Below are 27,315 nucleotides of genomic sequence, written 5' to 3'. Positions count from 1 at the left end.
AGAAAAGAAAATGACCAATCCCTTTAAACAAAAAATACATCAAACTGATTCTTAAAATGTATCATAATAGCAAAAAATAGTTTGCATTCCTCCAATTATTTCCGCAGGGTGAGCTTAGACATGATGTCTGTTCAGGCAAACACTGGCCCTAAATGGGAGGAGAAGAACAACACAGCCTTTTGGAGAGGACGAGACAGCTGTAAGGAAAGACTTGAACTGGTGAAACTGGGCAGAAAACATCCACACATGATCGATGCTGCTTTTACACATTTCTTTTTCTTTAAACATGACGAGAACCTACATGGTCCAATTGTACAGCCAATACCATTTTTTGATTTCTTTAAGGTATGTAATTTTCAGTAAACTGCATTATAGAGGACAGAATTATACAATTGCTTCTCACTAAATTAGAATATCCTCACATTAACTTTTTATTTCAGTTCTTCAATACAAAGTGAAACTCATATTATATACAGTACAGACCAAAAGTTTGGACACACCTTCTCATTTAAAGATTTTTCTGTATTTTCATGACTATGAAAATTGTACATTCACACTGAAGGCATCAAAACTATGAATTAACACATTGGGAATTATATAGTTAACAAAAAAGTGTGAAACAACTGAAATTATGTCTTATATTCTAGGTTCTTCAAAGTAGCCACCTTTTGCTTTGATGACTGCTTTGCACACTCTTGGCATTCTTTTGACGAGCTTCAAGAGGTAGTCACCGGGAATGGTTTTCACTTCACAGGTGTGCCCTGTCAGGTTTAATAAGTGGGATTTCTTGCCTTCTTTAAATGAGAAGGTGTGTCCAACCTTTTGGTCTGTACTGTAGACTCATTATCAAAATTACATGTTGATGATTATGGCTTACAGCCAATGAAAACCCAAAAGTCATTATCTCAGTAAATTAGAATAATTAGCAAAAAACACCTGCAAAGGCTTCCTAAGCTTAAAAAGGTCCCTTAGTCTGTTTCAGTAGGCTCCACAATCATGGGAAAGACTGCTGACTGACAGATGTCCTGAAGGCAGTCATTGACACTCTCCACAAAGAGGGTAAACCACAAAAGGTCATTGCTAAAGAAGCTGGCTGTTCTGTTTCCAAGCATATTAATGGAAAGTTGAGTGGACGGAAAAAGTGTGGTAGAAAAAGGTGCTGCTGGAGTCATTGCTTCAAGAGCCACCACACACAAACGTATCCAGGACACGGGCTACAAGTGTCGTATTTTTTGTGTCAAGCCACTTATGACCAGTAGACAACGCCAGAAGCGTCTTACCTGGGCCAAGGAGAAAAAGAACTGGACTGTTGCTCAGTGGTCCAAGGTGTTTTCAGATGAAAGTAAATTTTGAATTTCATTTGGAAATCAAGGTCCCAGAGTCTGGAGGAAGAGTGGAGAGGCACACAATCCAAGATGCTTGAGGTCTAGTGTGAAGTTTCCACAATCAGTGATGGTTTGGGGAGCCATGTCATCTGCTGGTGTAGGTCCACTGTGTTTTATCAAGACCAAAGTCAGCGCAGCCGTCTACCAGGAAATTTTAGAACACTTCATGCTTCCCTCTGCCGAAAAGCTTTTTTGGAGATGGAAATTTCATTCTCCAGCAGGACTTGGCACCTGTCCACTCTGCCAAAAGTACCAATACCCTGTTTTAAAAACAACAGTATCACTGTGCTTGATTGGCCAGCAAACTCAACCTGGGCTTCCATAACACCTCAGCAGTGCCACAGGCTGATCGCCTCCATGCCACACTGCATTGATGTAGTAATTGTTGCAAAGGGAGCTCCGACCAAGTATTGAGTGCATTTACTGAACATACATTTCAGTAGGCCAACATTTCAGATTTTAAAATCATTTTTCAAGCTGGTGTTATAAAGTATTCTAATTTACTGAGATAATGACTTTTGGGTTTTCATTGGCTGTAAGCCATAATCATCAACATTAACAGGAACTAACACTTGAAATAGATCACTCTGTTTGTAATGACTCTATATAATATATGAGTTTCACTTTTTGTATTGAAGAACTGAAATAAATTAACTGTCTGATGTTATTTCAATTTAGTGAGAAGCACATGTGTACATATACAGTATGTATATATATATATATATATATATATATATATATATATATATATATATATACTGTATATATATATATATCTGCAAAGAGGAGTGGACCAAAATTTCTCCTGACTTGTGTGACTTGTGTGCAAACCTCATCATCAACTACCAAAAACATCTGACTGCTGTGCTTGCCAAAAAGAGTTTTGCCACCAAATTTGCCAGAGGGATCAAATACTTATTTCTCACTGCAAAATGCAAATACATTTAGATAATTTGTAGAATGTGATTTTCTGGATTTTATTTTTGATATTCTATCTCTCAATGTTAAAATTAACCTACTCTTAAAATTATAGACTGTTCACGTCTTTGTCAGTGGGCATACTTACAAAATCAGCAAGGGATCAAATACTTATTTCCCCCCACTGTATATCTGGAGACAGTATTCTACTGTGCTTCTCCACCTTACCCTTAAAGGGAACCTGTCACCCCCCCAGGTGTTTGAAACTAAAAGAGCCACCTTGTGCAGCAGTAATGCTGCATTCTGACAAGGTGGTTCTTTTAGTTCTGGGTGCTGTAACTGCAGAAATAATCCATTTTGTAATTTGTCAGAAAATACCTTTCTTCAGTCAAGGAGGCAGGCCTTTCCCCCCCTGCTGCAGACGCCACACAGCCGTCACTCAAATCCTCTTGGCGCCGGGCGCCGCCTCCTCAGCAGCGCTGTTTTGAAATGAGCCGGTGCCTGTCAGCTGGACTGCATATGAGGAAAGAAGGGAAGCGCTCACTGCGCCTGCACCAGGCAGGGGAAAAGAGCGCAGGCGCCGGCTCATTTCAAAACAGCGGTGAGGAGGCGTTACAGGTGCAGTTACAGCACCAATAACTAAAAGAGCCACCTTGTCAGAATGCAGCATTACTGCTGCACAAGGTGGCTCTTTTAGTTTCAAACGGGGGGGGGGGGGGGGGGGGTGACAGGTTCCCTTTAAAGAAAATCTATCACCACTCTTTTGCTACTGAGGACTCATGAATATAGAAAAGTACATGGCAGCAAGTTTTCTAGTTCTTTAATGATAATTTCCTGCTAAGAAAACTGTGATTTTATCAAAATTACAGCAAGCAGCCCGGTAAGTGACACCTCTGGATTCAGGGCCTCTGTCTCTACATCATGGTGCTTTCAGATTATTTGGTAAAAACCTTGTGACAGATTCCCTTTAAATGGATTTTCTAATGACATATGGAAATTATAACTTGGGACTATCCCATTCATTTGTATGGCTGCCATGTAATACTACAATTCACCTGTACTGGCTATTTCAGGTGTACTGCCTGGCAGTGTGGTAGAATCAGCTGTTTTCTGATGCCGCAGCCATTATGTGATCACCAAGGTGCTTGCATTTTCAATTCTCTGATGAGACAACCTCGTTAAAGCTAAGGCCACCATAGCTTAGACAGTAGGCCGGTATTTTTTTCATTACATCAACTACAGATTTACCGTAACTATAATTATTTCTACAATTCAGGTAATGTCCTTTCTTTTTTGTCAAAGGGGGTAACACCATATGTATCATAATATGAATTTATCAAAGGAAACCTGACCCGAGGGTCAAGCTGCCCAACTCTCGGGCTGCAAGTATCAGACACTGGCTGCAATATTGTAGCCCTGTACGTTGTACTCTAAAATGCCGCAGTGTTTTCGAGAAAACATATTTTGAAAATCTGCCCTGAGACTATGTATCTCGGATGACTAGTCCAAGAGGCAAGTCCCAGGCTTCTTTGCCCCACCTCGCTCTTTTAGACTGACCGTATTTGTCATGTGTCATGTTCTCTTTAGGTCACGTTCGGTATTGGTTGAGTTTTTTTACCTCAGTATTTGTAAGCCAAAACCAGGAGAGGAACAATCAGAGGAAAAGTATAATAGAAACATATGCACCACTTCTGTATTTATCACCCACTTCTGGTTTTGGCTTACAAATACTGAGGTAAAATACTGACCAAATATTGAGTATGTGAACGTGGCCATAATGTGAATTTTTTATGTTTTCATAGGCAATGCGTTGGCTGTTACTTCATTTTAGGAGGGTTTCAACTTTGCATGTGCAAATGTAAAAGTAAAATTTTCTAGCTAGACGTTTACCGTATATGCTCAAGTATAAGTTGACCCGAGTATAAGCCGAGTCACTTAATTTTGCCACGAAAAACTGGGAAAACGTATTGACTCGAGTATAAGCCAGGTATGCATTGTCCCCTCATCCCTATCCTGGTATGCAGGTTTCACCATCCCTGTCCTTGTATGCATGGCTCCCCATCCCTGTCCTTGTATGCATGGCTCCCCGTCCCCATCCTTGTATGCATGGCTCCCTGTCCCTGTATGCATGGCTCCTTATTCCAGTCTTTGTATGCATGGCTCCTTATACCCTATCCTTGTATGTATGGTTCCTATAAAAAAAGCCACATCCTACTTATCTTCCCTGCACACCCTCGCTGCATCTCGTTCCAGCGCCAGAAGCTCTTCCAGCCGAGCGATCACGCGTCCCCGCTCATTAAAGTAATGAATATTCACTCCACGCCTACGGGAGTAGAGAGGGGTGAATATTCTTTACCTTAATGAGCGGGATACACGTGATCGCTTGGCCAAAGACTGGCATCGGAACGAGATGCAGCGAGGGCGTGCAGGGAAGGTAAGTACGATGTGTGCTAGAAGCCGGCAGCTGAGGCTGTAACTGTGCGTGCTATAAGAAAAATGAATATTCATTGCCAACGCAGTGAATATTTATTTATCTTTAGCAGCGGGCACAGTTACAGCCGCAGCCGCTGGCTCCTGCCTCTGTGACCCACTGCTCCGCCATCTTTCTGGGACAATGACTAGTGTATAAGCTGAGGGGGGCATTTTCAGAACAAAAAAATGTGCTGAAAAACTCGGCTTATACACGAGTATATATGGTATCTCACATTTTCTAAGGATAATTGTACTATCTTTACTGTGGTAATAAAATCTAGCTGTACTATCTGATAATGTAAGAAATTTGGTATATAGCACAATTCCATCTAAGTTATCTTAATAGAGAGGTAGTATAATACTTATCAGTTGTACATCTTGTGATACGTGAAGGGAAGCTGTATCTTACAGTAGTGTGAAGTGATGTGTGTTGCGCTTGTACAATGGAGACTTTGGTCAGTTGCACGCAACGCTCATGAGAGAGTAGGCTTATAGACAGCGCAGGATATACAGAATGCATCCTGGTAACCGATGTAAACACTCTATAAGCTGACAGAATGTTATTGCAGCAACGGCTCCTGAGATAAAGATCGGCTCCTTCACAAATCATAGTAGTATAATTTAATGACTTTGTATGTCACTGTGTAAGTGATCTAGAAGAGATAAGGCGAGTCAGGAGACCCATTTAACATGCTGTTTCATCGTGACCTTTTTAAAATGTACTCTTACAATGGAGACAACCTAGGAAAATGGAAATATTGATTTACGTAAGTTGTCCTATGTATGCACCATATTTTGGACATTTTTTATGAGCTACCATATGGTTGGCTAAACAAACATGTCTTATCATTTAAGGGTTTTTTCCATGAATAAAGTACATTTTAAACAATAGGTCTTGGAATAATTATAAGTTCCACAATTGGATGTGTTAAAAAAATGTTCCCGTGCTGAGATAATCTTATAAGGCTACGTTCACATTTGCGTTGTGCGCCGCAGCGTCGGCGCCGCAGCGCACAACGCAAACAAAAACGCGGCAAAACGCACGCTAAAACGCTGCGTTTTGCGCCGCATGCGTCGTTTTTAGCCGAAAGTTGGACGCAAAAAAAAATGCAACTTGATGCGTTTCTTGCGTCCAACGCTTGCGGCCATGCGGCGCAAAACGCATGTCCATGCGCCCCCATGTTAAATATAGGGGCGCATGACGCATGCGGCGCCGCTGCGGCGCCCGACGCTGCGGCGCTGACCGCAAATGTGAACGTAGCCTAAATGTGCCCCTGACATGTACTGTGTAATGGCCGTGTCTGACCGTACAGTAACATGGTCTTTCCTCCTGGGCAGGGGAGGAAAAAAGAAAGTAAACAGATATTACAGCATGAGATTGCAAATGATTCTTTCTGAGACATTATACAGAAATTACTGCTGCAATCCCATTCTGTAATGTCTGTATCCTTTCTTTTCCTTCCTTCTCTGCCCAGTATCTGTGGTGGGATCAGACCATGTCCCTGCACGGTCAGACACAGCCATTACACAATACACAGCAGGGACACATTTATAAGATTATCTCAGCACAGGAACATTTTTTTAGCAAATCTAAATGTGGAATTATCTGTGCACATGTATGCTAACTCGCCAGCTTATGTATTCATTACAGTAGTACCAAATAGGCTTACGGGACCCCCTAACTTTGCCGGTATAATCCGGGTTGAGGAGATAGCCTCACAATGCACATTTAGTATTTGATTTTCCAGTTATCCTTCGTACTTGTCAGGTATATGTCAGCAGCCACCAGACACAGACAAGCATGCAGGTATTTCTTTGCAGGTCACAGTATCTGATAAAAGTGTTATGGTTTCAGAAGTCTCCAAAGTTTACATATACAAGTGCTTCTCACTAAATTAAAATATCATAAAAAAGTTAATTTATTTCAGTTCTTGAATACAAAAAGTGAATCTCATGTATTATATAGAGTCATTACAAACAGTGATCTATTTCAAGTGTTTATTTCTGTTAATGTTGATGATTATAGCTTACAGTCAATGAAAACTCAAAAGTCATTATTTCAGTAAATTAGAATACTTTATAACACCAACTTGAAAAATGCTTTTAAAATCTGAAATGTTGGCCTACTGAAATGTGTGTTCAGTAAATGCACTCAATACTTGGTCGAGGCTCCTTTTGCATCAATTACTGCATCAATGTGGCATGGCATAGAGGCGATCAGCCTGTGGCACTCCTGAGATGTTATGGAAGCCCAGGTTGCTTTGATAGCAGCCTTCAGCTTGTCTGCATTATTGGGTCTGGTGTCTGTCATCTTCCTCTTGACAGTACCCCAAATATTCTCTATGGAGTTAAGGTCAGGCAAGTTTGCTGGCCAATCAAGCACAGTGATATTGTTGTTTTTAAACAAGGTATTGGTACTTTTGGCACTGTGAATAGGTGCCAAGTCCTTCTGGAGAATGAAATTTCCATCTCCAAAAAGTTTTTCGGCAGAGGGAAGCATGAAGTGTTCTCAAATTTCCTGGTAGACGGCTGCGCTGACTTTGGTTTTGGTAAAACACAGTGGACCTACACCAGCTGATGACATGGCTCCCCAAAAATCACTGGTTGTGGAACTTCACACTAGACCTCATGCAGCTTGGATTGTGGCCTCTCCACTCTTCCTCCAGACCAGACTCTGGGACCTTGATTTCCAAATGAAATTCAAAATTTACTTTCATCTGAAAGCAACACCTTGAACCACTGAGCAGCAGTCCAGTTCATTTTCTCCTTGGCCCAGGTAAAACACTTCTGGCCTTGTCTGTTGGTCATGAGTGGCTTGATACAAAGATTGCGACACTTGTAGCCCATGTCCTGGATATGTCTGTGTGTGGTGGCTCTTGAAGCAAAGACTCCAGCAGCAGTCCACTCCTTCTGAATCTCCCCCACATTTTTTAATGGCCTTTTCTTAACAATCCTTTCAAGACTAAGGTTATCCCGGTTGCTTGTGCTCCTTTTCCTACCACACTTTTTCCTTCCACTCAACTTTCCATTAATATGCTTGGATACAGCACTGTGTACAGCCAGCTTCTTGAGAAATTACCTTTTGTGGCTTACCCTCCTTGTGGAGTGTGTCAATCACTGCCTTCTGGACATCTGTCAAGTCAGCAGTCTTCCCCATGATTGTGGAGTCTACTGAAACAAACTAAGGGACCTTTTTAAATGCTTAGGAAGCCTTTGCATGTGTTTTTTTGTTAATTATTCTAATTTACTGAGATAATTACTTTTGGCTTTAAATTTGCTGTAAGCCATAATCATCAACATTAACAGAAATAAACACTTGAAACAGATCACTCTGTTTGTAATGACTCTATATAATATAGGAGTGTCACTTTTTGTATTGAAGAACTGAAATAAATTAACTTTTTGATGATATTCTAATTTAGTGAGAATTACTTGTATTTTTCCCCAATTTCTAATCAATCTACAGTGGGTACGGAAAGTATTCAGACCCCTTTAAATTTTTCACTCTTTGTTTCTTTGCAGCCATTTGGTAAATTAAAAAAGTTCATTTTTTTCTCATTAATGTACACTCTGCACCCCATCTTGACTGAAAAAACCCAGAAATGTAGTAATTTTTGCAAATTTATTAAAAATGAAAAACTGAAATATCACATGGTCATGAGTATTCAGACCCTTTGCTCAGTATTGAGTAGAAGCACCCTTTTGAGGTAGTACAGCCATGAGTCTTCTTGGGAACGATGCAACACTTTTTTCACACCTGGATTAGCGGATCCTCTGCCATTCTTCCTTGCAGATCCTCTCCATTTCCGTCATTGGTGGACAGCCATTTTCAGGTCTCTCCAGAGATGCTCAATTGGGTTTAGGTCAGGGCTCTGGCTGGGCCAGCCAAGAATGGTGACATAGCTGTTTTGAAGCAAATAGAAATGTGAATAGCATAATGGCTTGTGAAACCTATGAAAAAACACATGAGATGCTTAGCACAAGATTTGGCCAAAAAACGTGAGCCCATCCACCAAACGTCAAGGTAATCTCAGATTGGATGGGTCCCTGACATGTCTACCTAGTGGGAACACTTACCTCTGGCTAATAGCATGGTAAAGCCTGCATTTATAGGAAGGCCGGAACCAACTGTGTTTGGATGTAATTAAAAATCACAGCATGGTGAAGGGAGGGGCGTTCAAGTCAGAAAAAATAGTACATAGTAAATATAGGTAAACTGACTGAACAGCAGTCTAGTCTGAACTGGTGCATAACCAAAAAAGACTTACATAGCAAATAGATCAATGGCTGCACTCAACTGTACTAAAGCAAGGAAATGTGCGATACATGAAATGTGATTAGCATAATGGATGGGCTCACATTTTTTGGCCAAATCTTGTGCTAAGCATCTCATGTGTTTTTTCATAGATTTCACAAGCCATTATGCTATTCACATTTCATGTATCGCACATTCCCTTGCTTTAGTACAGTTGAGTGCAGCCATTGATCTATTTGCTATGTAAGTCTTTTTTGGTTATGCACCAGTTCAGACTAGATTGCTGTTCAGTCAGTTTACCTATATTTACTAGAGTTGTTCTGAAGCCACTCCTTTGTTATTTTAGCTGTGTGCCTAGGGTCATTGTCTTGTTGGAAGGTGAACCTTTGGCCAACTCTGAGGTCTGGAACATTCTGGAAGAGGTTTTCATCCAGGATATCTCTGTACTTGGCCGCATTCATGTTTCCTTCAATGACAATCAGTCATCCTGTCCCTGCAGCTGAAAAACACTCCCATAGCATAATGCTGTCTCCACCATGTTTCACTGTTGGGATTGTATTGGGCAGGTAATGAGCAGTGCCTGGTTTTCTCCACACATACCGCTTAGAATTATCACCAAAAAGGTCTATCTTGGTGTCATCAGACCAGAGAATCTTATTTCTCATAGTCTGGGAGTCCTTCATGTGTTTTTTAGCAAACTCTATGCGGGCTTTCATATGTCTTGCACTGAGGAGAGGCTTCCGTCGGGCCACTCTGTCATACAGACCAGACTGGTGGAGTTCTGCAGTAATAGTTGACTTTGTGGAACTTTCTCCCATCTCCCTAGTGCATCTCTGGAGCTCAGCCACAGTGATCTTGGGGTTCTTTTTTACCCCTTTCACCAAGGCTCTTCTCCCACGATTGCTCAGTTTGGCTGGAGGGCCAGGTCTAGGAAGACTTCTGGTGGTCCCAAATTTCTTCCATTTAAGGATTATGGAGGCCACTGTTCTCTTAAGAACCTTGAGTACTGCAGAAATTCTGTTGTAACCTTTCCCAGATCTGTGCCTTGTCACAATTCTTTCTCTGAGCTTCTTTGCCAGTACCTTTGACCTCATGATTCTCATTTGGTCTGACATGCACTGTGAGCTGTGAGGTCTTATATAGACAGGTGTGTGCCTTTCCAAGTTCTATGGGTTTAATTAAACACAGCTAGCCTCCAATGAAGGAGTAGAATAATCTCTAGGAGGATCACAAGGAAATGGACAGCATGTGACTTAAATATGAGTGTCTGAGCAAAGGGTCTGAATACCTATGACCATGTGATATTTCAGTTTTTCTTTATTATTAAATTTGCAAAAATTTCTACATTTCTGGTTTTTTTCAGTCAAGATGTGGTGCAGAGTGAACATTAATGTGAAAAAATGAACTTTTTTGAATTTACTATATGACTGCAATGAAACAAAGTGTGAAAAATTTAAAGAGGTCTGAATACTTTCCGTACCCACTGTATCTACGGATTGACGAATTTAGATTGTAGCAAAAGTCTGATTAAAAATCTGAATAGTTTGTTAGGCATATTGCTTTTTATGTAGATTTTTTTTGCAGTGGAGGGAAAAGCATTGTTAATAAAAACATGTAAATCCAGTAAATGGTCTTCCAGAAAAGCAATTCCTTGAGTCCAGATGTCCCATGAGAGTTCGGAAAGGACCAGTGGAAGTTGAATCACTAAAATGACTTTAGACATCAATCAGAATTGCTGCTCTTAGTCAAGGCATAATGACACGAGGCATTTAATACAGTAGAAAAGTCTAGTCTGCACGGACTTCGACAAAGAGTGGTCACGTTCGAAACGCATAATTTTTAAGATATCCTTTTGTTACAAATATTTTTATACCAGGAGCTGGAAATATTCTCTTTTTTCTTTGCTTATTTAATACAATAGCTCTGGTGATCATGTTTTCAGGTATGAGCTATCAATTTGGTTTTCAATTGGGAATGTACAGAATTTCTAGATGATATTTGAGAGTGGGTAAAAGAACTCTCAACCAGCAGAGATGAAGGGGTGACTTATATTTTCATTATTAGTAAGAGTTCTCAGCTTCCAGAGTAATATCTTAGAGACAAGTATGACTTCTATTGAGAAATGCAATTGTAGAGGGGTATCTTGTATAAAATGTTAGAGGACACAAGCAAAAAGAGATCTAAATGGAAAAGTTTGTTTGTGCCGATTTCTCCTTGAGAAACATACTTTCGTCTCAGCTGTGAGATGTCAAAAGTTCTTGGGTCAACGACCTTTTTATAAGCATTTATACACCAACTCCAGAATAATGACTAAACAAAACTTGTCTTCTGTTCCCCAAGCCATAAATCTAAATTGGTTCTTGGAAAATAAAAGAATCATTTACCCTTCCTTGAAGCAACACATAATTCCATTTTATGTTGTCAAAGCAGAGTTTGCTGACGTTTATAGATCAATATAGTTCTCTTCAGCTGAAATGCTTTAAGCTGTCTCGTAATAGAAAAGATCAGTATGGGGAATATCTGCCTAGTCTGTGCTCATAGATCATTATATCTGTCAGTGTATCGGTGGCAACTAAAGTCACTAAGGCTGATTTTCTGTTTAAACTGCTCCACGTTTTATTGGTAGCGTACAATGAGTATCTTTTGTAACATTGAATGAGATGTTATTACCACTACCATGTCTGGAGCTCTCCAGTTCATCAGTGCTGCAATTAGGGTGCTGCTAAATTAACTATATAAAATCCAATTCAGTTGCAATTAGGCAGAACTCATTTCTATGTTGATTTAATTACCATCTCAACATTGTTGTCCTTAGGATGCATGCAATTTACTCCTGATGCTTCCAAGAGTTACAGGTACTTCAAGCTGAGATGCCAAAATTCAGGAAGCATTTAGCAGACCTGCATATGTAAATGTCACCAAGGTTGGTCTATAAAAAGGATTGCTCCAATTTCAAGTCTAATTTGTACACACAGAGTTCTCAGCCCTCACACTACTTATCAACAAACATTTTCAACTTTCAACTATTAGGTGAACAAAGTAAAGCAAATAATACTTTCCAAACATTTTGAGTATATGTACTTTCTGGTTAAGGTGCTGAACATTGGTAATAGTGCTTATTTTTGCTGGACCCATGAACTATCTAACATGTACTGAGGTGTCGCAACATCGGCGTAAATTCTCGGTTTTCGAGTTTACCTAGGGTGCGTGGGTACGCACTGAGCATCGCAGGTGCTCGAGTGACATGTCCGTGTCCCCACCCAGTGGATGTCAGGCATTCCTGCATGTTTTGTGGCTGTCTAACATCCACAAAACATGCGAACTCGGGGATGTGAACATGTTATTCGAGCACCCGTGAAACTTGATGTGTACCCGAGCACTCTAGGCAAATACAAGTAACGAGCACTTGCACTCATCACTATTCCTCTTCCATCATTCCATCTGAGCACTGTGATGTCTCAGCTGAGAGGCTGCGATAATGTAACTACAGCGTGCCCTCTGTGCCGCGCAGTGCAGAGGGTCAGAAGATGCTGAGAAGACTGATGCAGCGGGTAAGTGGGGAGGGGTGAGTATTTGTTTGTTTTTTTATGTATTCCACAGGAAAAAATATGATATATCCAGCAGGAAATTCAAGTAAAAATTCTTCATATTAAAATATAGATAATGGTAAACCACTCAAAAAGCATTACACAGCAACACGCATAAAAAGTTCATGGAGTGGCAGCGTTCTTCCGATGCGTTTCGACTTGATGTCTTAATCATGGCTTGTCTGAACTGGGACTGAGCAATCGGATTGCGGTGCAGCGTACCACAGGTGTTATACTGGGAGGCAATTAAGGTAATTGGCTGCAGGAATGCTACCTTAAGGAAAGAGGATATAAGACATTGCTCAGTCCCAGTTCAGACAAGCCATTTTAATATGAAGAAATAAACAAGAATTTTTACTTGAATTTCCTGCTGGATATATCGTATTTTTTCCTGTGGACTGTGTGCTCCTACCTCCGTGCAGGAACAGATGAGAGGTGGCTGATTTCCAGGTGAGCTGACTACTTGTGTGTTTTTTTATGTATGGAGCATTATGTGGGACAATATATGTGGCCTATTATACTGTATGGAGCCCATTATACTGTCGGGAGCAATATATGGTTCCCTTTATACTGTATGCAGCAATGTATGAGGCCAATTATATTATACTGTATAGAGCAATATATGGGGCCCGTTATACTGTAAGGAGCAATATATGGGGCCCATATACTGTATGGAGCATTATATAGGGCCCATTATAATGTGTGGAGCAATATATGGGGCCCATTATACTCTGTGGAGCACTATGTGGTATCTATAATACTATATGGAGGGCTATGTGGTTCCCACAATACTTAATGGGACCCTCTGAAACTCTTTCGCCCAGGGCCCAAGAAAACCTGGAGCCGTGCCTGGTGATAAAAAAGGATCGGCATGTTAGGTTTAAGGGGTTGTCCAATACAACCCCTTTTCGATCTACATATCTGGCGCCTATAAAATAAAAAAGCTTATACTCACCTCCTGTGCCAGCACCATTCCAGCGGTGTCAGCACTCGCGGTCCTGGGCTCTAGTGCGGTTGCATGACAAGCGTTGGCGTCACTGTCCCAGCCTTCATACTAATTGAACATGAAGAGGAAGTCAGAAATCAGCTGCAGCCTTGGCTTATTCTTCATGTTCAATTTGACAGAAGGCGGGGACAGTGACACCAGCACTGATTGGGAGCCGGGTACCACACGTAGTGCTACTGCACGAGAGCCCTGGGACCGAGCCTGCCGCCACTGCTGGAATGGCGCCGGTACAGTGAGTATATGCTTTGTTATTTTATCAGGGACAAACAATTAGATTGAAAAGGGGTTGTCCGAATATTGGATCAAAATCTGGCGTGCAGCGATGCAGAGACTGTCTGAGGAAAGACTAACAATGGTTGGGCTAAAAATACATTTGTGTTCACCTGCTCTAAGGATGAAAAGCTAGAAGTCCATCCTCACACTCAAATGCACTTCCATAGACAATTTCAAAACATGATTTCTTGTTGCAGAAACAGTGCTTGGGGCCAAAATGGGATCGACTGAATCATCTTTTAAATGGCTAAACAATAATATTAGTGGTTTTTGAAGGGGTTAAAGTTTCTGACAGGTTCTCTTTAAATTACGAAAATAAATGACACTTTGTCAGCAACTTTTTTGGAGCCACTCATTCCTTCAAAAAGCGTTCACTGCTTTGAAAAATGTCAACTTATTAGAAGTGGACCTTGACATAATGTTCCCTACCTGCTGGGAAGCCCGGCAATCATATGTAATCAGTTGGAAACAAGGTCGTAACAGTATTCTTTCCCTGCAGTGGCAACCAAAGTAAAAACACAGCATTAGGGCTTATTGACCCTGGTGTAGATTCTCTCATGCAAAATAATCGGGCCCATTATGTGAATGACACTCGTCTCTCGGTCAGACTTTGATCCAAGTCTACCTCCTCCATTGTCTCTGTGAGCATGCAAAGGATTGCAGTCCCAAGTTTCACACGCACCCATAGACTTGTATGGGTGTGCGTGATCCGAATATCGGAGCAATTTGCAGCATGTTGCAACTGTTTTCTCATGCCGATTCAGCATTAAAAATTTATTGCAGATCTGCACTTCCCCAGAGAATAACATTGGGTCCAGTTGTAAGCCAGGGTGAGAGTACCCTTAGGCTATGTTTACACGTTGCCTGTGTATTTTGCTGTTTTTTTTTTTGCTGCATTTTTTATACAAATTAAAAGCTGCATTTTACTGTACCAGCAAAAGCTATTATTTTTCAGAAATCTCATGAACACTCTTGTTTTTTTTTCCTGACTGAATTGGAAAACTGTTGCGTTTTTGTAAACTGCAGCATGTCGCTCCTTTCAGCATTTTTGCAGCATTTTTTTCACTCATAGAAAGCAATGAGTATGTGCAAAAACGTTGCCATCAGTTTTTATTGTGCTTTTGGTGAAAAAAAACAGGATGAGAAACGCTTTTATTTTTTTGTGATTTTCCCCAAGTTAAAACTATGTTGTCCTGGTATTTTTAAGGTACCGTTACACTTAACGACTTACCAACGATCACGACCGGCGATGCGATCGTTGGTAAGTCGTTGTGTGGTCGCTGGGGAGCTGTCACACAGACAGCTCTCTCCAGCGACCAACGATCAGGGGAACGACTTCGGCATCGTTGAAACTGTCTTCAACGATGCCGAAGTCCCCCTGCAGCACCCGGGTAACCAGGGTAAACATCGGGTTACTAAGTGTCGGGCCGCGCTTAGTAACCCGATATTTATCCTGGTTACCATTGTAAAAGTAAAAAAAAAACACTACATACTCACCTTCTGATGTCTGTCACGTCCCCCGCCGGCGGCTTCCCTGCACTGAATGTGTGTCAGTGCCGGCTGGCCGTAAAGCAGAGCACAGCGGTGACGTCACCGCTGTGCTCTGCTTTACGGCCGGCGCTGACGCATTCAGTGCAGGGAAGCCGCCGGCGGGGGACGTGACAGACATCAGAAGGTGAGTATGTAGTGTTTTTTTTTACTTTTACAATGGTAACCAGGGTAAATATCGGGCTACTAAGCGCGGCCCTGCGCTTAGTAACCCGATATTTACCCTGTTTACAAGTGAACACATCGCTGGATCGGTGTCACACACACCGATCCAGCGATGACAGCGGGTGATCAGCGACCAAATAAAGTTCTGGACTTCTAGCTCCAACCAGCGATATCACAGCGGGATCCAGATCGCTGCTGCATGTCAAACACAATGAGATCGCTATCCAGGATGCTGCAACGTCACGGATCGTCGTCGTTCTCGCTGCAAAGTCGCTTAGTGTGAAGGTACCTTTACATGCGCATGGATGTTACTGTTAGTACACTTTATTTAAATTAATGATGTGTATTTAAGTAGTTAAAACATGACCATTTCAATCCCAGACCAGTGTGTGAAATTGAACAATACCTTACAAACTCAATGGCCTTACCAGAGTGTAAAGTAAACAATGCCCTACCAATGTATTAGGTAAACAATGCCTGACCAATTCATACTTCCCTTCTTTTTTTTTTTTACATTTGCAATTGTGTATTTCTTCCATGAGCTCATGGCATTTTTTTGGTTCAGAATAGTCACTATTTTTTAAGACATAAAATACATTTTCCAGTATATTTGATCAAATTGCACTTTTTTTCCGAAAATGTTTTATGGTTTCACATATGTCTTGCATTGGTGGCTTAACACATTGTATTATTCATTCTTGCATGGTGGAAGCAAAGCTGAATTTTGGGATCCTGAAAAAAGTAGCAAAAAAAATGCAGCAAGAAAAGCAGGCAAAAAAGCCAACAAAACCTTCTTTTTGTGTGCTGCATTTTTATTGCCAAGAGATCAGTTTTTGCTGCAGAAAAAAAAAAAATACAACTTGTGAACATAGCCTTACACCATGCACGATAAGTTGTCTATGCTGTGTAGGACAGGAATAGTCCTCCAGAGTGAGAGTAGCCGCTTCTATACCCTGTCCAAAATTTGAGGATTTCAAAGAGAAGACCCCCCCACCCTACACACACACTAAGGCTTCTTTCACACTAGCGTCGGCACAGGGCCGTCGCTATGCATCGGCCCGACGTGCCGACGCGCGTTGTGAAAGTGATGCCCGACGTGGGCAGCGGAAGCAGTCTTACGACGCTTCCGCTGCCCCATTGTAAGGTCCGGGGAGGAGGGGGCGGAGTTTCGGCTGCACGCGGTCGAAAATGGCGGACACAACGTGCAAAAAAAGTTACATGTAACATTTTTTTGTGCCGACGGTCCGCCAAAACAAGACACAACCGTCGCACGATGGTTGCGACTTGTGGCCATACATCGCAATGCGTTGCTAATGTAAATCTATGGGGAAAAAACGCATCCTGCAGGCAACTTTGCAGGATGCATTTTTTCTCCTAAACGACGCTTTGCGACGTACAGCAAACAACGCTAGTGTGAACGTAGCCTAACTCAGAATTCACTAAGAGGGTATTTGAAAATTAGTTTTCTAAATGCAAATAAAAGAGGTAAATAGCAGCAAAACCACTGAACCTGCCTCAACCACACGGTACTTTGTTCTAAGAACTAGGACATTTTCTTGCTTATTATGCCATAACACTAGGTTCATAAACTGTTATTATTAGAGAGAGAGTGCATTTTTTAAATTATTTCAGTAATATCTGTTATCACGCCCTTTGGTATTTTTTATGTAAGCCCTACCCTGTGAAGAATGCAGCGTAGCTACAATAAACCGCTACTGGAATATGCTATAGCATTATGACCTTTTATTTTTTGGTTTCTTATGTCATGGGAGATTCCAAAGGTAATGACTATGTTACACAATGTATATACATGGATCCACAGTGCTCACTCACTCACAATACAATGAAGTAATCCAATAAGTTGGTAAAGAACTGACTGCTTATGGTGTATAGGATTGTCTCCTGTATGCTTGACATACAGTTCTTCAAGGGAAACTTTTTTTTTTTTAAGAATCTCTTCCTAATAAAATGAAGAGGTAAAAAAGGGATTATCTAAAGCACACTAACGTTTTTCATTAAAAACTTTGTAAATATTAAGAAATATACAACATTAGATTTTTTTCTCACCAAAATTGTACGTTTTTTGGTGTTCCGCTCAACTCCGGTTGCAGCTGTTAGGCTACAGTCACACTAGCAGTATTTGGTCAGTATTTTACATCAGTATTTGTAAGCCAAAACCAGGAGTGGAACAAACAGAGGGGAAAGCTATAATAGAAACACGTCACCAAGTCTGTATTTTTGACCCACTCCTGGTTTTGGCTAACAAATACTGATGTGAAATACTGACCAAATACTGATAGTGTGACCATAGCCTAAGGGCTCCTTCTCAATTGCGTAAAATACGTCCGGGTCTCGCAGGTTAAAACCCAGCTCTGCCACTGGCACTCCACAGCGGAGCGTGCAGCTCCATGTATTGCTATGCGGCCGCACGCTCCACTCTGGAGTGCCGGCGGCAGAGCCGGGTTTTAACCTGCGAGACTCGGCCATATTTCACGCAAGTGAGTATGAGCCCTTAGAGAGAGATGCTGACGATTTAATATAACCAATGCTTTTTGAGTATTAAATTGCTGTCCACACGTTAGGGGCCTCCTAAATAGTATCCTAACGATGACAATTTCCAGTTTCCTTTGAAGAAAAAAGTGGAATAGGTTATGATTGAATGGAGGATTTTCGTTAATCTTTCCTTTTGTTTAATCTGTTACCAAGTTTTCTTACTTGAAATCTGGATAATGGAGGTTTAGGCTACGTTCCCACAATGAGCTTTTAGTGAGTTTTTTATGTTGCAGATTTTTTGCAACATTTCTGTACCTATCAAATAAATTAGGATACTTACGTCTGTTTGGGGTGGGCGAATCGCTGCATGTCCGAGTTTGATCTGATATTTGGATTGCGCTCGGCCAAGCAAGCCAGTGAGTGCGTGGAACTCACCAGACTGCACGCGGATGACAGACAAATGCAGTCCTATTTCCGCCCACTCACAGAATGGAGAAGATGGAGAAATCTTGTTTTCCATCTTCTCCTCACAGTGTTCTCTGATTCTCTCATCCTAGATAATTGGATCACACTATGCTGACACTCTGATGAAACGTTGATCAGAGATAGGCCGGCGTCACACTCAGCGTAGGGAAATACGGTCCGTATTTTACAGGCGTAATTCGCAGAAATGATGCCACAACAGTGATCCGTATGTCATCCGTAGGCAAGGTGTGGCTGCGTATTTTGCACATGTAAACCTTCATATGTAATCTGTATGGCATCTGTACGGCAAGATTTGCTCGCCGGCTTGCAAAATGGACATAGAATGGATCCATGAGCTCAAATATTCGTGAAAACATATATACAGTCTATATATTCATATATGTCAGTGAGACACATATATATACATATATTTATATTTCATATAGCGCTAGATAGCAGAAAAGCCGGTAATTCAATTGCCGGCTTTTGCTATCTCCTTCCCAAACCCCACAGGATATGAGACATGGTTTACATACAGTAAACCATTTCTTATCCCTTGTTTTTTTTTTACATATTCCTCACTACTAATGTTAGACGTTTCTGTGTGCAAAATTTGGGGGCTCTGTTAAAATAAAGGGTTAATTCACAGAAAAAAACTGGCGTGGGCTCCCACGCAATTTTCTCCGCCAGAGTGGGAAAGCCAGTGACTGAGGGCAGGTATTAATAGCCTAGAGAGGGACCATGGTTATTGCCCCCCGGCTAAAAACATCTGCCCCCAGCCACCCCAGAAAAGGCACATCTGTAAGATGCGCCTATTCTGGCACTTAGCCACTCTCTTCCCACTCCCGAGTAGCGGTGGGATATGGGGTAATAAGGGGTTAATGTCACCTTGCTATTGTAAGGTGCCATTAAGCCTGGTTAATAGTGGAGAGGTGTCAATAAGACACCTATCCATTATTAATCCAATAGTAGTAAATGGTTAATAAAACACACACACATTAGGAAAAATGTATTTTATTGAAATAAAGACACAGGGTGTTGTAATAGTTTATCATACTCTTAATCCAAATGACGACCCTCATTCTGTAAAAGAAAAAAAATGAAAAAGCAACAATATCCCATACCTTTCCGGCGCTCAGTCACGTCCCACTCTGTAAATCCATCTGAAGGGGTTAAAAATTTTTACAGCCAAGAGCTGTGCTAATGCAGCTGTGCTCCTGACTGTAAAATCTGGGGATGTGCCTGTTCTGGGGTGGCTGGGGGCAGATGTTTTTAGCCGGGGGAGAGGAGGTGCAATAACCATGGTCACTCTCTAGGCTATTAATATCTGCCCTCAGTCACTGGCTTTCCCACTCTGGCGGAGAAAATTGTGCGGGAACCCACGCCAGTTTTTTCCGTGAATTAACCCTTTATTTTAACAGCTAGAGCCCCCAAATTTTGCACACACACACACACACTACTAACATTAGTAGTGAGGAATATGCAAAAAAAAAAGGATATGAAATGGTTTACTGTATGTAAACCATGTCTCATATCCTGTCGGGTTTGATAAGGAGAGAGCAAAAGCCGGCAATTGAATTACTGGCTTTTATGCTATCTAGCTCTGTATTAGATATAAATATATATATATATATATATATATATATATATATATATATATATATATATATATATGTGTCTCAATGACATATATATATATATATATATATACCTATACTATGTGTAGACATTTATTTTAGCTATTTTCTGTCAGTGTGATTTTACTGTACATCGCACTAAATTGCCGGCTTTTCTATAGAACACCGGTGCGTATTTCTCGCAAGTCACACTGTTGGTGCATGTGTAATCCGTTTTTTTCTCGCCCTCAAAGACTTTCATTGGCGTTTTTTTTGCGCAATACGCTGACAAACGCAGCATGCTGCGATTTTCTCAGCCCGTAAAATACGGCTGAGAAATATACGGTAGATAGGAGCTGCCCCATAGAGAATCATTGGTCCGTGTGCAATGCGTAATTTTTGCGCCTCTCATACGTCCATAAAACTCTCTAGTGTGACGCCGGCCTTAGATCACAGTGACATTTGCATAATTGGCCCGATTCTCTTGGATGAGAGAATGTACGGCCATCTGCACGAGCCCTAACATATAAAACTGTCAGCACCCTTTCACAGTGCAGAGTATAATACATTTAATATACTATGAATTTATTATTTATTTTTTTTGCCTTCAATTTTCAGTACAAGTATCAGATACTTCTTGATGGGACAGTAGCAGCGTACAGAATGCCATACCTTCTTATTGGGAATAGTGTAATACTTAAGCAGGATTCCATCTTCTACGAACACTTTTATAATGAGCTCCAGCCCTGGAAGCATTACGTGCCATTCAAGAAAGACCTTAGTGATCTGCTTGAAAAAATCAAGTGGGTTAAAGATCACGATGTAGAGGTAAGTTATATGCTTGGATCTGGTCATAATGCAATGGATGAGTTTTAATGCATTTATATTTGAATACATTTGCATAAGTATAAGATATGGTCTGGGTAGAAGCTTCGTATTTTATTTTATTTTTCGTAATTTACATTATTACATTTTTTTGTAGCAAACCTATAGATCCATAAAGCAAAAAAAAAGTAAAGGCTCATTTATATTTTAGGTCACATAAGCATTTTCTGTTATTTGAAGGGGCTACAAACACAATTTAGGCTTATACATAGCCATTTTTAAATGTGGATTAAAAAGCAGATCCACTTCAAAATCCTCATAAAAAAATCTTAAAAAAAACAAATGTTGAGATTTTCCTAAAGCTTATTTTTTTGTGTAAAATCTGCTTGTTTTTGCATTTCCTCCCTTTCTTCCAAGAGGCACAACTTTTTTTCCCCGTATATATAACCCACTGAGGGCTTCTCCTTGTGGGACGAGTTCTAGGATGTGCAATGAAAAGTGGAGTCAGTTCTTTCAAATGCCACTGAGACAATGACAGTGGCATTTTAAAAGTTAAATAGCAGTGATTGGAGATTTCTCTGGTAGTTGCTGTTATAAGCATATGCCGGCTGTATAACATAGTTGGCATCTGTCTGGTATGGAGCAGGTTCCCGCCTCATACACCCCATACCCAACATCGCATATACTAGTCCCAATTATGTCAGATGTAATTTCATGAATACGCTCGCTTTGTGTTTGGCAACACTATAGAACTGCATTTTTGTTTGATTTTTCTCCATAAACCTCTTTGTTTTTTTAAAGGGAACCTGCCAGCAGGATTGTGCACAGTAACCTACAGACAGTATCAGGTTGATGCCGTAAGGCTGCTTTCACACTAGCATCGGCATGGGGCCGTTGCTATGCGTCGGCCCGACGTGCCAACGCGCGTTGTGAAAATAATGCCCGACGTGGGCAGCAGAAGCAGTCTTACAACGCTGCCCCGGGATCTACTGCATCTTTTGCAGCTCAGCGCCACGGACTTGGAGACACCAGCGCCATCTCTCCTTGCGATTCGTCGCCTTACTTGGGCGCTTCATTTCAAGCACATCCTCCAGGACCATAGAGGTGTGATCTCCCGGGTACAGTTTTGCGCAGGCCTTCTGGGCCCATATATCGTGCTATTTGGCTTCCAGTATTGTCAAAGATGTTTCTGATGAAGGTCTTGTGATTAGACCGAAAACGTTTAAACCTTTGAACTGGATGCACAAAATAAACGAAATGTTCATTTTCATCTTGTATAAGAATCTTTGAGTGCCAAGTGATTTGTTATCAGATACGTCTCAATGCGTCGGTAATGTAAGTTTATGGGGAAAAAACGCATCCTGCAGACAACTTTGCAGGATGCGTTTTTTCTCCTAAACGACGCATTGCGACGTATTGCAAACGATGCTAGTGTGAAAGTAGCCTTATACTGATTAAAATGATACCTTGGTTCATGAAATCCGTCTTGTGGTTGTTGTTTAATCTTTATTTTCAGTTTTGAGTTAATGATATGCTCGTGCTTCGGGGAGGCCTGCTGGGGGTCTGCATGTGGTGCTCTGATCAGGTATTCCCCCGTGACCTGCCCCCATTTTACATACAGAAATATACCGTATTTTCCGGCGTATAAGACGACTTTTTAACCCCTGAAAATCTTCTTAAAAGTCGGGGGTCGTCTTGTACGCCGGGAATCGCCTTGTACGCCGGGTGTATATGGTGGGTGGGGGGGGGAGTGGTCCTGATGACGACGAGGGGGCGTCTCACAGGAAAGTGAGTATCCCCCATTACCTTATCGTAGCGCTGCAGCGTGGGGTCTCTGTGCTGGGAGCGGCGGCTGCTGTGCTGTGGTGCGGCGGCTCCTCTTCTGCAGTGTGGGGCCTCTGGTGCTGTGGGGCGGTGGTGGCGGTGTATCTTCATGCACTCGGGGCTCCTCCGGCATCTCAAAGCCTGGAAGCCCCGCCGGCAACTCCATCGGTGTAATGCGGTGGCCTCCGGGAAAATGGCCGCTGCTTAGATTCAGATCTCGTGTCCCGATATTTCGGGACGAGATCTGAATCTGAGCATGCGCAGCCCCCAGCGGCCATTTTCCCGGAGGCCACCGCATCGCACCTATTGAGCTGCCTCCGGGAAAATGGCCGCTGCTCAGATTCAGATCTCGTCTCCCGAGATCTCGGGACGAGATCTGAATCTGAGCAGCGGCCATTTTCCCGGAGGCCACCGCATTGTACCGATGGAGTTGCCGGCGGGGCCTCCAGGCTTTAATGAGATGCCGGAGGAGCCCCGACTGCATAAAGATACGCCGCCGCCGCCACCCCACAGCACAGAGGCCCCACACTGCAGAAGAGGAGCCGCTGCACCACAGCACAGCAGCCGCCGCTCCCAGCACAGAGACCCCACGCTGCAGCGCTATGATAAGGTAATGGGGGATACTCACTTTCCTGTGAGACGCCCCCTCGTCGTCATCAGGATCACTCCCCCCCCCCCCCCCCCAAAAGGCACATATTCACCGGCCCTATAAGACGACATACGGTGCATAAGAAGACCCCCGACTTTTAAGAAGATTTTATTTTTTAACTGGTAAAGTTGGGGGGTCGTCTTATACGCCGGAGAATACGGTATATATATATGTGTATATATATATATATATATATATATATATATATATATATATATATATATATATATATATATATATATATATATATGTATATATATATATGTGTATATATATATATATATATATATATATATCACATTTGTAGCATGATTACATGTGTTCTCTGCAGTTCACTCTTTTATATCATGCTAAAGATAAATTCATCAGGAAAAAATTGTCTGAAAATGGCACCGGCCACGCCATCTTGCTAGAGAAAAAAAAAAGTAACAGAAATGCAGTAAACTGAGCACATGTATTGTGCGTACTTTGCTGTAAACAGCATTTCCGCCCGTGGGACATGCCCATAGTGGCCTCCCAGCATATTGCCAGAGCTTGTACCATATAACATTTAGCACTGCAAAGTGTCTTTCCACAAGAGAGGTTTTAGAATCCTTTCTTAAAATGACTTCTTTACAAACAATCCACCCCTGCTGACTGTTTTCAGCCCCTCTTCTTCCTCTTCTTTCTTTGCTCAGATCACTTACGGTATTTTTTTCAATGGTTGCAGTAATGCTTCATTTCTCCTATGGATGAAATTAAATCTATTAATGTGTATCTATGTGTTTTATTTATTTCTCTTTTATATTTATTTACAGGCTAAAAAGATTGCAGAGACTGGTCAAGAGTTTGCAAGAAACAATTTAATGGGAGACCATGTTTTTTGCTACTATTTTAAGCTTTTCCAAGTAAGTTTCATCTTTGTTCTGCAATAGATTATTTTTCTGAAGTATCTAGCATTATCTCTGTATTATGCTGTAATGAATTTCATGCAAAGTGCCATGGACACAAGGTCATGAAGCACGGAATATAGTGTTATTAACTGTATAAAATGCCTCTTTGCTGATCCCTGTGGGCCCAACTACTTTCCTCCCTATATTCGGGAATGGGACTCTGTGTCTCCACACTGAATGAAGTAGAGGTAGCAGTTTATTCATGTGATAGAATAATAATAATCTTTATTTTTATATAGCGCTAACATATTCCGCAGCGCTTTACAGTTTGCACACATTATCGTCGCTGTCCCCGTTGGGGCTCACAATCTAAATTCCCTATCAGTATGTCTTTGGAATGTGGGAGGAAACCGGAGAACCTGAAGGAAACCCACACAAACACGGAGAGAACATACAAACTCCTTGCAGATGTTGTCCTTGGTGGGGTTTGAACCCAGGACTCCAGCACTGCAAGGCTGCTGTGCTATCCACTGCGCCACCGTGCTGCCCATGAATAAACTAGAACTTCGTAGCTGGGCAGCTCCTTCACACATTCGTGTTTCCAGTACGTGTGGTATCCGTTTTTTTTCCATGGATAACACACATAACCATTATAATCTATGGGCAGATATCTGTGATTTTACATGAACCATGTGTCTGTGCAAAACACCTGGAGACATGTCCATTTTTTTTGGATGACAAGGACCAATACAAGTCTATGGGTCCATGGTAAAAGTAAACACACGGACGGTACACTGATGACACACTGATGACAATGATACCTGATTTTTCACGTTTGTGTTTTAGACGGATGTGTGAAGGAGGCCTTATAGTGTAGAAAAAAATAGCAACATCAGCACTTCATAGGGTAGTACTGATGTACCAACAGTGGATGATGATATCTGTCACTCAGCTTGGAGAGCAGGGGCAGACTGGGACTGAAATTCAGCCCTTGATGGCATGCTGTTTCCACACCCTTTTCCAGATTCGGAATCTATTTTAGTAATATTACCTAGAAAAAAAGATTTACTACAAGACTTATATTTCCACTCAAGCTATTGCTACTCAAGAAATAATAATAATAATAATAATAATAATAATAATAATTACTGCATACTGATCATTAATTAAAACCACTGTACTAGGACTCATAATACCACCATACATTGACAAAATAATGGTAACATCAGTTTTATACCATAGCTCTGCAGACTATATATGCGTATAAGGTAGATGTTCTCTTTAGTACTATGATTGCTGATTGTGTCATTCATTTTCCCCTTTCCATTCAGTCATGACTGCCATGTGTCATGGGGTTACTGCAAAGGTGTGGAGCCAGAAGACCGCAGCGTCTGGTGGCTCCTACTTAGCCGCTGAGAAGAAGCACTTCTCCAGTGTATTAAACATGTTTATTTATTCCAACAGAACAGGGGTTAATCAGACATGTTGGAATTTCCTGCATTCACCTGTGCTCGGTTAGCTACTCCTTTTCCCTATAAAATCTGGGCTCGATTACCAAGTCGACGTCAGAGTTAGCAGTTGCTGCAGACATAGGAGTGGGAGAACTTGGTTTTGAGAAGGAGAGCTGGAGGAGTTTATTAGTGATTGTTGGCTGGTTTGTACACTTGGTAATTCCTTATCCTTCCCTTTTTTGCTTTCTTCCCCTTCCTACACACCCTGGTGAATACCTCTGTTATATGTGTGTGTATATTTTGTGTGTGTAGAATTTTCAGTTTACCCTTGTCTTTGTTACCCTGTCTGTCAGCTGGTGTCCTGCGGTGCACAGTAGAGCCCCCTCTTCCCTGGATGGGGGAAGGGAGCAGACGAAGGGCTAATCTAGGAGATAGGGCTAGGGCGGAGGCCCCGGCGTCTTCGCCATCTGAAGTATCCCAGAGAACAGGGGATCTAGGGCACCCCCTAGTGTTAGTGCCAGGAAAGGTGCCCAGGTCCCAGGTCACTCGCCAGTCGAATCGTGACACCATGACTATTTCTTCCATTTATAACTAGTCCCTGCAAATTGTAACTCATACAGATAACTTCCGCTTACTGCTTTTCCAGCCCGTCTTCATATTCCTCCATCTCTACACAAGCCATATAGTGCTATAACCAGTGCCTTAGACAGTAATAATGTCACTTATGTGCCTTAGACAGTAAGAATACCTGCAGTGCCCCCACACAGTAATAATGCTTTCTTTGTACTTCTTCGTAATATTAATGCTTCCCTTGCTTCCTTACAGCTATACAGCAACCTATAAATATAATGTCCCCCTGGTCCTCCTTGTAATAATAATCCCCCTTTGTCTCCTTTAAAGTAAACCTGATAGCAGTTTTGGTCAATATAAGATATGGCCATCACCTTTCAGGCATTATATACAGCATTCTATAATGCTGTATATAAGCCTCCAACCCAACCTGGAAGAACTGAAAAATAAGTTTTATTATACTCACCTGTGGGGTGGTCCAGTCCGATGGGTGTCGCTGGTCTTGGTCTGATGGGTGTCGCTGGTCTTGGTCCAACGCCTCCCATCTTCTTATGATTTCGCCCTCCTGCTTGCTTCTTGTGGATAATGCGACCCTGCATCATCCACACAGGCTCCCCAGCATCACACGCCTGTGCAGGCGTACTTCTCTACCCTGTTGACGGCAGAGCAAAGTACTGCAGTGCGCAGGTGCCGGAAAAGGTCAAAGACCCCTGGCACCTGTGAACTGCAGTACTTTGCTCTGCCCTCAACAGGGCAGAGAAGTACACCTGCGCAGGAGCATGATGCAGGGGAGCCTGAGCTGATGATGTAGAGTCGTGTCATCTACAAGAAGCAAGCAGGAGGGTGGCGATCATAAGAAGATGGGAGGCGGCGACCAAGATTAGCGACACCCATCGGACTAGACCGCCCCGCAGGTGAGTATACTAAAACTTATTTTTCAG

The 27,315-nt window shown here is 41.8% G+C and overlaps 1 protein-coding gene across 7 annotated transcripts in view; it reads left to right on the top strand.

Moving 5' to 3' along the window:
• Positions 1-27,315, top strand: part of POGLUT2 (protein O-glucosyltransferase 2) — a 139,679-nt gene that overhangs the window by 70,196 nt on the left and 42,168 nt on the right. For 6 of the 7 annotated variants that reach the window (XM_077297048.1, XM_077297046.1, XM_077297052.1 and 3 more), the window contains 3 exons: positions 108-345; positions 20,802-21,011; positions 24,279-24,368. In XM_077297048.1, the coding sequence (XP_077153163.1) occupies positions 108-345; positions 20,802-21,011; positions 24,279-24,368 (538 nt within the window). The remainder of the gene's footprint in view (positions 1-107; positions 346-20,801; positions 21,012-24,278; positions 24,369-27,315) is intronic. The other variant, XM_077297051.1, reaches the window with a different exon arrangement.

This window comes from Ranitomeya variabilis, chromosome 3 (genome assembly GCF_051348905.1).
Source record: "Ranitomeya variabilis isolate aRanVar5 chromosome 3, aRanVar5.hap1, whole genome shotgun sequence".
Classification (NCBI taxonomy): Eukaryota; Metazoa; Chordata; class Amphibia; order Anura; family Dendrobatidae; genus Ranitomeya; species Ranitomeya variabilis.
The sequence above is the reverse complement of the archived record's forward strand: the minus strand, read 5'-3'. Positions and strand labels throughout refer to the sequence as shown.